The sequence below is a fragment of the Malus sylvestris genome, chromosome 8 (assembly GCF_916048215.2).
Source record: "Malus sylvestris chromosome 8, drMalSylv7.2, whole genome shotgun sequence".
Taxonomy (NCBI): Eukaryota; Viridiplantae; Streptophyta; class Magnoliopsida; order Rosales; family Rosaceae; genus Malus; species Malus sylvestris.
Genome location: NC_062267.1, coordinates 19926702 through 19940778, shown reverse-complemented (window position 1 = coordinate 19940778; position 14077 = coordinate 19926702). Strand labels below are relative to the sequence as shown.

Sequence of the window (14077 nt, the reverse complement as noted above, 5' to 3'; positions counted from 1 at the left end):
TTATAGCTAGTGAGTTGTGAATTTGGGATTCAATTCGACATTGGACAGACTAATACATAAGAAAATAATAACAAAACACCAATATTATCTTGAAAAGTTAAAAAAATTTCAACCATTTTGATCACAAGTATCAACCACAGAGGAATCAAATTATCAAAGAAGTTTCTTTTAGATTGTGACTATAAAACCACACAATTTATTGAATCTCTTGACAATGCATATTGCCTGAATAGTGACCCAAACGAAGAGAAATTATTCTAGGTTCGGACTCATTAGCTAACCTAGAGTCCACCAACCAGAACTTAACACCTGTTCATTTTTAACACCAACCAACTGCTTAAAGAAGGAAAAAAAAAAAGCATTTTGGGGTTTGCGGCTCACTAGTCTCTCCTTCCTCTCCTTCCTTTCCTTCTCTGGGAAACTAAAATAACAAGAAAGTTTTTTGCATTTACATTATTCAAAATCTATTTGATTTTAGAATTATGCTGTCTCCTTCAAATCATATTTCAGTTGGGCATACATGGCTAGAGAAAAAGAAGCACAAGATACCAAATTCATATTTCAATATGAAGACTAGAGTTTCGGGTGGGTGTTCATGGTGGTGTGCGTGATGTGGTTGTCGAGTAGAGGGCATCAATATCAAGTGGGTGGTCTGCGAAGTGGCAGTGGCAGATGTTTGGATGCAGGTGGTGGTGATGTTTTTGGTTGGAGATTGCTTGGTTGACGGTTGCCGTTTGGATGCAGTGATGATTTTTACCCTTATAGTTTCCTAGAGAAAGGAGAGAGGGAGGAGAGATGGTGGGGCGAACCCCAATATGTTTTATTTTACAATTCTTAAACGGTGGGTTGTGTGGAAAATGACAGTGTCAATTTATAGGTGGTGGAATTCTAGGTTTGCTAGTGAGCCGGATGAATTGGAACCAATATTTCTTAAAAGAAGAGAGAGAATGGAGCAATAAAGGAAGAGATAAAAGTGTGAAAAAGACTTTTTTACTGTAAAAGATAATTTTATAACTTACACTTTAGAGGACAAAAAGGCAATGATGTCATATTTCACATTTTGTCTCTTCTTGTAATGTTTAAAAAATGTTGTCTCAACATACAATTAAGTATTAAAAGTATACTTTATGCGTATTTTTTCCATTTTGTTAATGTAAAATCTATTTACTATTTTTTAGATATAATGTACCATATTTTATAATAAAATGTTCCCTTTTTCACACATCAAAATTTAAGGAAAAATAAAATAAAATTTGCTTTTTGGCATTCATCTTTGCATGATTTTAGGGATGAAGTTACTTTTGTTGTATCGTTGTGTCCTTCAATCAAAGTATTCAAATTAACAAGATTTCAATATCGGATTTTGATAAACCAAGGACCAGTACCAAAAGTTGTGGTAATATGAAAATAAGTAACCGCATTTTGACCTCCTGAACTAAAATGGCAGTTGACATTGACCCAACTATTTTTTGGGTGAAATAAGGATATTAACTTTTCAAAATTGACCAATTCACCCATCACCGTCAGATTTGACCCCTTCAACAGCCTTGAATCCTTCACCGTCAGATTTGACCCCTCCAAGACTCGAATCATTGCATTACAGAGGTGTGAAAAGAAAAAAACAATGGATATTTGTTGCCTGCCAAAGACCTTTCATCCAACTTTTACTTTATATGCAAATCAAGGGAGGACCCTATAACTCGAAATCAGCAGCATCCACCACCACCCCACCCCTTCTGAGAAAAAAAATGAATACGAATTGATAAACCAGAAACAAAGAACTTTACTCAAGTTGCGGTTCACAAGGGACCTGCCCAAAAATGTCAGGACATGAATCCCATCTTCCTTGTTCCCTTGCCTCCCAATATCCACCGATGTAGCGGTATGTGTCGCTTCCTTTATCCTTTGCGAACCACTGCGGTTTCCAACCCTGCTCTTGCATCTTTCGAGCCTGAATTCGAAATCAAAGCAGCATCCCATCAATTACAATAGACCAATAAATACGTTTGAAGAAAGGAAACCCTAACTGAAGCTACAGAAAGGTCCGACCGGTTTGCCTAAGAATGCCATTGTTGCAAGAAACTTATACGGTTTATTTACGTGCCTTTTCTCATAGAGAATGCAATATTACCTGCCGCTGTCTCTGTTCTAGCCTCAACTTCTCTGCATTTGCCATTTCATACTCCCCATTTTCCAAATACCTTTGATCGGGTCTCAGCCTTGAATCTGTGGGGGGCAACTTCTCCTGCACAAGATTACACTTGAAAAATCAGAATCTGCTAGCGGTTCATCGTTTCAAACAGTAATTTTCATACCAGTAATATCTAGATAAGATGGATCAAACCAAGGAATAAACTATCAAATAATCACCTTCAGTCCAGGTGTGAGTTCATTCATCGTGATGGCAAAGCGTGTTAAATTATATCTAGTTGGAAATTTGGGTGGCTTGTTCCTCCTCCAGAGCAGGCGGGCGTCAGATAAAGAGTCGGAACCTTTTCCCTTCCCTGAACAGTCTCCTAAAATATAGTGCATGCTCTCATCCCATTTGCCAACCAATGTTGCAGCCGTTTTCCCATTCTTATCTTGAACTATACCATGTACCTAACGGAAAAAAGAAAAAAAGAAAAGTAACTAAAAGATACTATTAACTAACAAATAGCTACTCCTAAACAGATTTTATTCTTGACTTTCAACATTTTATAAGAAAGCGTGCCAAGTATTTCGGTGTGAAGAAATGAGATAAAAATGGCATGAACTGCAAAATGTCTACATATCTTTCCCCACTTAATAAGCAAAAATAAAGAACAGGACTGTCTGACAACTAATAATAAGAAGGCAAATATTAATCGTTTCTCCTTTCTAAATAGTGTGGTTCTCACCTACCAAATATGGCAATTGTGAAATCCGGGTTCTCTTCCAAAAATTTCCGACGGTTTTTCTATTAATTTTTTTCCTTCCCAGCATAAAATCATAACATCACACACCATTCTCCTCCATTTTGAAAAAAACAAAAAAAATACTGCCTTCTAAAACCCCATTCATGATGTAAACAAGCTAACTCAATAGTCAACACAAAACTTCTACTAAGAAAGTTATTATACATGAAAACCATTTGGAAATCATGTTTTCTATGGAGATTCAATAGTTGGTTGAAATAGCATGAGCTAGAAGCAACACTGTTTTCTCAACATCAATAAAAAAGTGTTAAGTGCAGAGACCAGCAACTTAAATGAAATAAAATTTGAAAAAAGAAAATAGTACCTGGTGAGGATTTCGGTCAATGATAGACTGCTCCTTAAATTTCAGTTTACATGAATATTCATGCTTCCCCTGTATTCGCATTGTCCCATAGTGATCACAGTAAAGCTTTCCCAAGATAAGGTTGTAAATGGACGTTGTAACCTGGCCAGAAAGAGTTCATTTTTAGACATGACTTCAGAAAATAATGAACAATAGCTGAGTGGGGCAGGTTCATACTTTACTCCATTGAAGAACTTCCCCATCATCAAATTCCAAGGTCAGGACACCAACAGGGTCAAGCTGAATCGAGCGACCCCAGAATTTGCTCTTCAAATTGCTGTCTCCCCAGAATTTCCATCCTTGACCCTCGCAGTGGCAAGCAATAATCATTGGGTGATGACTAACCTGACACCCAAAAATAAGAATTTTTACTGTGACACATAGTAGAAAAAGACCAATAACAATATTGTCAGCGTTTTAAGTCGATAAATATACACCATAATGAAAGAAGCCATGTACTTAACTGCTTCCCTATGTTTTTTTATAGTTACTTTAGTTACCTATTGAGAAATCAGCCTGCCCGGGGAGATTCAAACTTCCAAAACTCAATGACTAGATGTTTAGATTCATTTCAAACAAATATTTTATAGATATTAAATCATATTTTATGAAACATCCAATTAAAACCTTTTTATCACAAGCTTCGTTGCATGACTATACTTCTCTACCCGCAAATTGGATTAAAGGTTCAAAATGCATTGCTCAACTATGAGCAAACAGTGGCATTGAATTTAAGATTCAATGTTTTCATTGCACACGTAAAAACCATTTGAGCTACTTGATAAATGCACCACTCAATTTGAAGAGATAAATCTTGCAATTCTCAGAATTTAATTATTAGTCAAATGCAGAACAGAAGGTCTACACGAGAATAGTGTATGCAATGGATTCAGGTCTGAAGAAATTTTCACACCTTCTCTGAGAAGAACTGGAGGCCTTTGTCTGGATAGTCAGCCTCGTATGTTTCCCCTAATAATGGGTTGAATGGCTTGCAATTTCTTCCTTCAGTTGATGCATATCCAGACACAGCAAAAGCAGCCACATTAAGTATCCTCATAAGGCTATTACCCTGCAGGGCTTAAAGGAAACTCAAATAAGTCATGACAGCACTGAGATGATATAACTCATTTAAGGAAGAGACTCTTAACAGCATTGCAAGGAGGTTGGCTTTGAGGTCTTACCCTTTTACCCCATTCATATGCTCGATCAAGGAGATACGAGTATTCCAAATCCTCAAAACCCTTTTGTAGAGTAGATAGAGGCTCGTTAAAGTATACAGGAAGACATATTTTTGTGAGATCCTTCCCAATGTTATCCTTAATCATTGACCAAAGACTAACACTCTTCTCTTTTTCAACAGGGTCAGGCAACTTCTTACGGCGCTTGACAAGAGGAAAGTTAGTTCCAACAGATCTCATGGATGGATCAAGACCATCTTCTGGTTCAATGGCATTTATCCTTTCATCGTCTGAAGACACAGATGATATCCGATACTCAGACCCACTACTTTTAAAAGAACTTGACGATAGGAAATCACGAGTATCAAAGAAAGCATTGTCCTCTTCATCTGTTTCTTCCTCAACTCTTTCATTATCCTCATCCGATTCACTTACACTCCCTTCTGAAATGGTAATATCTATGCAGGACTAAATTAGCAAAAAGTATCATGATGGAATACACCGTTTCACATACACACCTAACAGAAATACATGATGTTAACCTTCTACTAAATGCATACCACTGAATTTGTCTTGCCTTGATCTAGAGGAAGCCCTGGAATCTTTCAATTGTCGGCTCTCATCTACCACTGTATTCTCCAAATCTACCTTTTCTGTCTACAAAAAAACAGTACCAATATCAGTTTATTAGCAAGACACAATTAAGTAAATGATGAGCCAAAATCCTTGCGCCAAAAGTTAAAACTCTTACGGAAACAACCTTTTGTACGAACACAAGATACCTCATATAAAATATTGCTTAATAAACATTAGCGAAATAACCGACCCCACTTAATGGGAAAAGGCTTTGTTGTTGTTGTTGTTGTAAACATTAGCGAAATGGTCAGCACTGTACAATTAGGTTGCATCAGTCCACCACTCTTTCCTTTAGGTAATAATAATAAATTCCTCATTCAATTCAATTTCTCCCTTTTTTAATAGACCAAAAGGAAAAAAAAAATTTGTAGCATGAGTAGTTAGTTGAGTGAGGGCCTACAGACATATGCCCTTTTTAAGGAGTACATGGGGTAGTTTTGCTGGTGCTAACATTATGAAAATGGGGTATGGGGAAGCGGGTTAATCTATAAGCATTCTGAATGTGAAAGCACTTTTTAGTTCTCTAACATTTTGTTGCTAAAACCGAAGGAAGTCAAGCCTCACAACTCAATCAGAAACATTAGTCAGTCATGACCTAAGGATCGACAGAAATGGGGACTAGCATTCACAGACTACCCTTCAAGGTACATATTTCCACCTGGAAGAAAATCAGATCTGCAGACATTAGAGAATTTAAACCATCCCGGATAACCTAATTCCTTAAAATAGTTTGACCTTCCATATTTCATAAAAGAGAGGTGGAACGTGGAGGTAAGATCACAATGTGTTCTAGTAGAAACCCCACAAAGAAAGGCGTAGTCTTTTTTCTTTTCTTTTTGGTTGCACAAAGGTGTAGTCTTTCAACACACCAATTTTATATGATCCACACGCAAATGCAGCTCATGAATTCCCATTTCCCCATGAAATCAGCTTATTCCATTCCATACCACACACAAACCCATTTAAGAGTTATGGCATCACCTCAGATCATAAAAACATAATTATATTTTTATGGACAAGATATCACAGAGCAAAACAAGAAAACGCGAATGCCAATTAACATTCTGGTTACCCTAAATAAAATTAGTCTTCGACAATCACTAAAGTTGGTGCTTTCAGCAATAAGAAAGAACACCCACATTAAGGTGGCCGTAGCATCCTAAATACTGCATATTTAGCCTCCACAAACCCATATATACCCTATTATCACTGTAATTTTGGAATGATACTACTACGACCTGTTTTAAAAAAAAAAAATCCATCAGTCCTTCAATACATCACATTAACCATACCCCAAGAAAATCCTCAAGGAAAAAACCTGAGGCCGTATGCAGAAAACGCCCAGCCCACATCAATTTTCTGACACAATCTAGAAAATATAGAATTAGAATCAACCAACTTTGAGTCATTTCGATAGTTTTCTTACCATTCCATAAGAGTATGGAAAACTAAACATAAATAGTCTGGTTTGTGCATGATTAATGTCATCTTTTACTCAAGTGATATTGCATGATCCCTTATAGTTTCCTTCCATTAACTAACAATCTAACACTCAACTCACTCAAGCTAAAGGATCAGACGAACACAATTAACAAAATTGATTATGTTCAGAATTATAATTTACAAAAGTTAGAGGAAGAAAAAAGAGCCTCATCTCGCACAAGCTGAACACACACAATAATCAAACAGCCCCCTAGCAAATTACTTGGTGGGTTTAAGAAAATTAGAATTTCTGCATTGAAGTTAACCAAAGAATAATACTCCAAATTTCAACAGGCATAAGGTCTCCATACCTCTAACTGTCGCAGTGTATCCATTAGAAGCCACTGCTTCTGCTTGAGCAGCAGGAGCTGGTTCTGCATCGCGGCGAACTCAGTCCTCATTATCTGCTCCGTGTCCTGAATGGCTGCCTCCCTAACACCTTCTTCCACAAGCCGCTGCCTCACCTTCTCTGTGGAAACGGTGACATTGTCCACTGGAGCCATCAACTCGCTGTTAGAGATCCGCGGGAACATGTCTTTCACAGCCTGCAATGCTTCCACCCATTCGTATCGATCTTCTCGGGTCTCTGCCCTCAAATGCAACCTCTTTGTGCCTGTGAAGATCGAAAACCTCTTATCATCCGACCTGCTTTCGCGGATGCTCGAAACCTGATAATCAATTCATCAAATTGGATTATAATCAACCACAAATCAAATATAATTCAATTCAGCAGAATTTGATCAAATTAAAGACTGTATCTAATCAATTACAAAATCAAAAAAAAAAAAAAAAAAAAACGCTCGTCGATCAACAAGGAAAATGCTGATCGGATTAGAATTTGAATTGACACTGGAATTGATAAAAATTGATTTAAACGTATAGAAATGAAAATCGAGAGAGACCAAGAACCTTGAGATGGACTTCGCCGAAGGGCTTGCGGCGGAGCTGGTGAGGGATGCCGTTCTTATGACTCGAAATTCGCCGCACCGATTCCTCGCCGATGACTTTTGATCCTTTCTCGGTCTCAACCGTAACTACGATCCTATCGGGGCCGTGAATCTTATAATACGACAAAACTCCGTCCTGCAGAACGAACCACCTCGGCCGCCACCCCTTGCCGTAATTCACCCACTTATACAGAATTCCCGACACGCCATTCCCAACGATGTCGTTTATCTTGACGTCGACCGGCTGCTCCCTTCCCGAGGGCGGCCGAGCCACAACCTCCGCGGCTGCCACGGCGGCAGCAGCCGCAGCCGCCGTGGTGCGCTGACTGAGTCGTCCGTAGTCGGCGCTGGAATGGGCGTGGGTGTAGCTATGATTGTGGACGCTGTTCGGATCGATTTTAGCGGTGCGGGCGTGGGAGTCGGATCTGGAGCCGAAGGAGGTCATGTGGAGGTCCGGGGAGCGATCGGAGAGCGTGGAGACGCAGCAGAAGGGATGCATATGGAACTAGAGGGAAAGAGTTGGGGGATATCGGGATTGGGAGGGGGTGGGGATGCTGACGTGGCGGCGGAGGAGGGCGGCGGTTATGGTTGGGGGTTTCATTTGGATATTTTTGTTGATAATTTTGTATTAGTTTTTGTGTTAGTGTGTTGGGAAATGGGATTTTGCGGAGAGAGGGAGACGGATAGAGCGAGGTTGGCGTGAAAGTGGGAGAAACGATTATAAGGAGGAAGAGTTGGGGTTTCGGAGGAAGCGACGGTGACGGAGCGGTCAATACAATCAACTCTCTCTCCTCTCTCCTTTCTCCTCTCTCCTCTCTCTTTCTCTCTCTAAAATGCCAAAAGCTTTTATATACATGATGCGGTTGACCACCGTGTCTGTGATGAGTTGTGCCTCTCTCTCTCTCTCTCTCTCTCTGCGGCCTTTTCTCTTCGGATGAGTTGTATTTGGGTGCGGGGAGGACGCAGGGCTTAAGGTGGGGACGGCCGCCGTCAGCTTCTGAGAGAGCGACACGTGGAGGAGTCGAGTTGGGACGCGCTTTTTGAATAACGGTGGTTTAGGGCTGTTTGGTGTTTGGCCGCAATGTTGATGGCTTTCACGTCTTTTTATAGCGGGAGAGTCAAGAGTGTATATCATTTCGGCGGTGTTATTCACAATTTTTTTTTTTAATAAATAATATTATTCAGGATGTGAGTTAGTTTCACAAAGAGTTAGTAATAATATAATTCAAATTCGTCTTTGGCAATAATTGAATCTAAGATCTGTTACTTACAAATGAAAATGAATACTACTAGATCGTAGTTTTTAGTGGCATCCACACACGTAGTTTTACCTCTCACATATCCCTCTCAATTTTCAGTTATCGGATCGAGTGAATTGAATAAGTAAATGAACAAAAAATAATGTTAAAAGTAAAAATAAGTGTGCAAAAAACATTACTTTTTAATTTATGCTACGCTCAAATGATGTTAATATTCACCACCTATCTATTACAACCCTATTTATGATTTTAGATGCATATAAATTTTAAAATTTATGTCTATCCACTACGTATCAAAATTTAAATTCATCTAATAATAATAAATATGGTGTTTAACATCACTATGACTAGTAATGAGCAAAAATATTCTCCCCGCTGGACTTTTCTCTTTGGGTGGTGGGGTAGTTTCTTTGGGTACTTTTCTCGCATGTGGGGAAGCTTCTTTTCTTTTTCTGTTTTTTAACCTACCAATTGTGTGTAAAAGGGTTACTCTAAAAACAGATGCTAATCTCGAATCTAGGGCACTCCCTTAGTCAAACCCAACCAATTGTGTGTCAAATCCAACAGCTAATCCAATCTGACTAATGCCTTAAATCTATTGGTCGATTTTGCTTTTTGTTAGATAATTTAGTAATCGCTTGAAATAGAGTTCATTGACGTACTTTTAAGCTGTAATTTGTCATTTAGTTAAATTTTATTTTGAGAATTTAAGGTGGGTGTATCCGTTGTAATGCCTATTCAATCACAATTATCTAACCCAATCCAAATAATTGGTTGGTTGTACATTGTATTGTAGCAAGACCAACCAACAAGAAAAAAAAAAAAAAAAAAACTAGACATATTATTCTCTCTGTTCATAACTTGAAACCAAAATACAACCACTTTTTTAATATTCTTTACAACCATATCATACAATGTGAGTTTTACTTGGTCACATATCATGTAAAGGAATGCGATAAAAAAATTTGCACGAGGTGACTAAGTAAAACTCAAATCATATAAGGTCATAAAAGTTTTTATAAATGAACATAAATAATTCTCTATTAAATATAACTTTAATTTAGTTACTAGTTTTTCACAGATTAAGTTACTTCACTACAAATTAACTGTAAAGATACAATTCTAATCTTTACAACTAATTAGTTTGATATCAAAATTCGGGGTGGTTTGGGAGTGAGGTGCTTAAAAAAAAGCACCCATGAAAAAAAACTGTAAGGGTTTTAGGTGTTTGGTAAACTAAAAAAAATGGGCTTATTTTGGAAGCTGCTGTGAGAATAAGCTGAAATCAAAGAAAAAAGCTGAAGCTGCTATTTGCAACTTTGGAAAATTGGTTTTTTTTCAAAGCACACGGAGCTACAATGCTCCTTTAATGAAAAGACCCACTATCAGACTGTTTTTTTTTTTTCCAAAAGCACTTTTACAAAAAAGTTTATCAAACACTCTGCTGATTTATTTCACAGCCGCTTATTATCACAACACAGCCGCTTATTCTCATAGCAGCTTTTTCTCAAAGCACAGCAATACCAAACCAGCCCTTCATGTGTTTGATTCCACCCTCCTCTAGATTAATATCGCTTGCATGGAAATCAATATTTTTTGGCAAATAGCTAGAATGCCTTCCTTATTATCTCCGAAAAATTTTAAATCTGAAACTTTGTTGATCAAAACCTAACAATTAAGAGAAACGACATAATGATAAAAAAAAAATTTAAAAAAAAAGAAACGACACAGAAAAATTAACACTATTAACAACATGAAGGATAGATCGTGCGTGCAGATTCGATGCCATGGTAAAAACATGCATGCGACCACAAGGGATTGATCAAGAGTTGCAAGGTAGGTAGGCAGATAAAAGAGGCAAATTAAACTTCCATATCCAAAGAAAAGAATAATATATTTCATTCCTAAACCTAATTATTAGATCATAATGTCCCTAATTATGATTGTCTTGTCACTCTTGATTGCCCATTAAATTATTTGATTAGTCTAATCTTTTGACTTCAATCCTTTTGGCCCACTGGGTATGTAAATTGGTACAACCCTTCGGTTGTCCCTACCCGAACTCATATGAATTCAAGACTTTGAAGTCAAATTTACACCCTAAACAGGCGTGTAAAGATCCATGAGAAATTTTTACCTTGATAGATCTTAGACTTATATATATATATATATATATATGATCATTACTTTTAACTCTTTCTTTTTTATTAAAAAAAAATTAGGGAAAGATTAGTTACTTTCATCACTTATTAGACATTTTGAGAGTCTTGTGTGGATTTAATAAAAAGCCCTCTTTGTTTTTTTTTTTTGACAATATATTCATACATAATTCAATTAGACTCTGATTTGATTAATAAATTTCTACCCTTCGACAAAAAAAAAATCAATATTCAAACTTAATTGAAATCAACATTTCACTCTTATTAATTGAATAATCCCCATTTGTCATGAAATTATGATTTAAGGTACATCCATAAAAACAGGAAGCACGACTAAAAGAGAGATACGAAAATACAATTGTGTTTGTGGAACAAGGTAATGCACAAGTTTAATCAATTGTAATATAGATAAAATCATACCATGATGATTTTTCTTTTCAATCAAAATCTTTTTATCTAGAAAATTTATACTGAAATGTAAGATATAGGAGGATGAAAAATTTTGAGCCATGTGCCACTACACCTTTTTCACATCTCCAACGCCGCCTCTGCAAGGCATACCCACTACCTCAAATCAAAGTATTTACGAATGACACTTAACTACAAGCTGTCACTAATATGGATTTACGTAGGAATCTACAAAACGCACATCAATGAGAACTGTTGGCAACGGGGATCGACTTCATGCAGGAACTTGTAAGATTGAAGCTTTTCTTTTAATATAACAATATTCTACCCTAACGAGAATGAAATGTTTTACTGTAAAGGAGGGAGAATTGAGTTTGATAGGTCATACAATGGGTTAGCCACTAACTTAGTATCGAATTCTACACAAATATAATATACGAGTACTAGCCCTATGAGTCGAACCTGAAATTGTTTACTCACAAATAAAGAAAAACGCTACAAGTTGATAGGTTGTGTTGATAAAATTGACAATTTCAGCAACATATCAACGTTGATTAAGGAACTTTAAATTCAGGCAATTCAACAAATGATTTGTGCTGCGGGTAATCGTGAGTTTACTGTAAGATTCCACATCAATGCCCAAATTCGGATCGCACTAATGGAATATACCAATATATAACTAATGACAAATATTTGAGTTGGAAGTTGGAATCAACGACAGGGAGAATTTCAAATCACATTTCGATATCCGAACGTCCCTATTCACTTTTCTAATTAAAATTTTAGCCAGTGCTCTCTATTAGTAATCAAATTTGACAAAGATTTGCCACTTAGTACTTGGTTCAGTGGTAGTGATATTTTTTTTATATTTGTAAGTGAAAGATGTTAAATTTAATTTTAACTATATTATTGCTAACTCATTGTGAGGCTAAGTTCACCCCTTCCTTTTAGTGTAGATAATATCGCTTGTCAAAAAAAAAAAAAAATTGACGAAGATCTACATGGAAAATATAGAACTATTATAAAAATATCTGCCACCTAATATACGGTCCAGTTATATTCTTTTTAACCAAGCGGTCTTAGATTTGATTCTCGAAAAATACAAATTTAAAATACTTTATTGATATACTATTGTAAAATCAAATTCATTATTTATCTTTTAATATAAATAATATCGTTTATTAAAAAAAAAATTTCGCAACAAAGGAATATTGGAGGGCCGCATGGAACGCCTGTGGGCCCCAATTAAAACTTGGATATGCCAAAAGAAAGGAAAGATATAAAACGGGAGAGGGAGAGAGAGAAAGAGGGGGGGGGGTGGCGGTCGCGTCAATAGCGTGTACCGAAACGCAGAGGATCACGGAGAAGAAGAGTATTTGGTTTGACCGTAAAATCCAGTCACGGGGGGAGAGGCTGACGTCGATGACACGCGGAGGTCGTGCTTGTGAACAGAGAAGTAATCTTCAACTGAACATATGATGTACTTGTGTGTCGGGAACATACAGTGGTTCCAGAAGACAAGGGACAACCTTGTGTTTCTCTCTGTTTGGCTGCCAGCGGCACAGCACTCACCTCTTTACCATTTTTTCCTTTTATTTTTTTAATTTGGGATTTTGTGTTTTTTTTATGTTTTTTCAACACGTCATTTAAAATTTTTATGTTTCGAGCTCATTAATTTCGTTACTCATCTTTTACGTCTTCAATTTTGTTATTGTCGTCCAACCCCATTAAAAGTTTATTAATGTGTTAACGTGTCACTCATGTGAGATACACAAAACCAATTAAATGATGTCGTGTAAATTAATTACAAATAATCATATTTTCAGTGTCTTTTTCTTTAAACTATTTTAATAAATAGGTATATTTACCCTAACTTGCAAGATGCTTTCAATTTTTCCCATAACTTTAATTTTAGCCAATACATTCTCTAAACTTTTTCAATTGACCAATTTCCCTATAAACTTTATTTTTAGCCAATTATCCCCTCACTCGATTTTTTATAATTGGTCAATTTTCCTTTTGGCATTAGATATTGAATTTTTTTCATCTAATTTTCCATCCATTTTGATCATGTGCAAGACACATGACAATTTTCTAAAGACAAAAATGTAATTTTATCCCTAATGTGGCCAACATATTTTTTTTTTTATATCTTATTCTCTTCCACTAGGTCACTCCATACGCTTTTTGTTTGAATTTTATCTCTAATGTGGACAACTATGAATCTTCTCCATGATCTTGCTTTTTCAGCAACATGTTCGGATTGTGATGCCATTTCATTAGCCTTCCTTGTGACTTGATTCACAAAACCGTCTCAGTTCACCAATTTTAATTAAGGGCCCAAATTCGAATAAGAAAGTAATTACTCATCTCAAAAATTTATTACTAGAAACTAGCCAATTATAAACATTAAGGGTGGTGATCAGCTAAAAGTAAAGTTCTGAAGGAAGTTGACGAATTATAAAAGTTCAAGGAGTAATCAGCTAAAATAAAGTACAAAGGGAACTTGACAATTATAAAATTCAGGGGGTAAGCACCTAAAGTTAAAGTTCAAGGTATATTGGTAGCTCTCTACGAGTTCGGGAAAAATCAGCAACTACCTCCTTAAAAAAAAAAAAGAATTTAATCCGCCTGGCATCATTTAATTAGTTACATGAGTCTCATCCTCCAGTCTAAAGTTAGAACATTCTGGTTCTAAAACATGGTTT

At 36.6% G+C, this 14077-nt stretch overlaps 1 protein-coding gene across 2 annotated transcripts; it reads right to left on the bottom strand.

Annotated features, from left to right (window-relative positions):
• Window positions 1-1339: 1339 nt before the first annotated feature.
• On the bottom strand, window positions 1340-8602 carry LOC126632035 (oxysterol-binding protein-related protein 1C-like). Of its 2 annotated transcripts, none has more exons than XM_050302249.1 (10): window positions 7506-8602; window positions 6908-7264; window positions 5039-5135; window positions 4482-4936; window positions 4214-4369; window positions 3478-3645; window positions 3262-3402; window positions 2371-2601; window positions 2132-2245; window positions 1340-1951 (listed from the first exon to the last, which is right to left on the bottom strand). In XM_050302249.1, exons 1-10 carry the CDS (start codon window positions 8040-8042, stop codon window positions 1784-1786), a joined length of 2424 nt encoding a protein of 807 aa, XP_050158206.1. In that variant the 5' UTR covers window positions 8043-8602; the 3' UTR covers window positions 1340-1783. The 2 variants fall into 2 exon arrangements, with proteins under 2 accessions (XP_050158206.1, XP_050158207.1); XM_050302250.1 differs by having other exon boundaries at window positions 4482-4921.
• Window positions 8603-14077: the final 5475 nt, after the last annotated feature.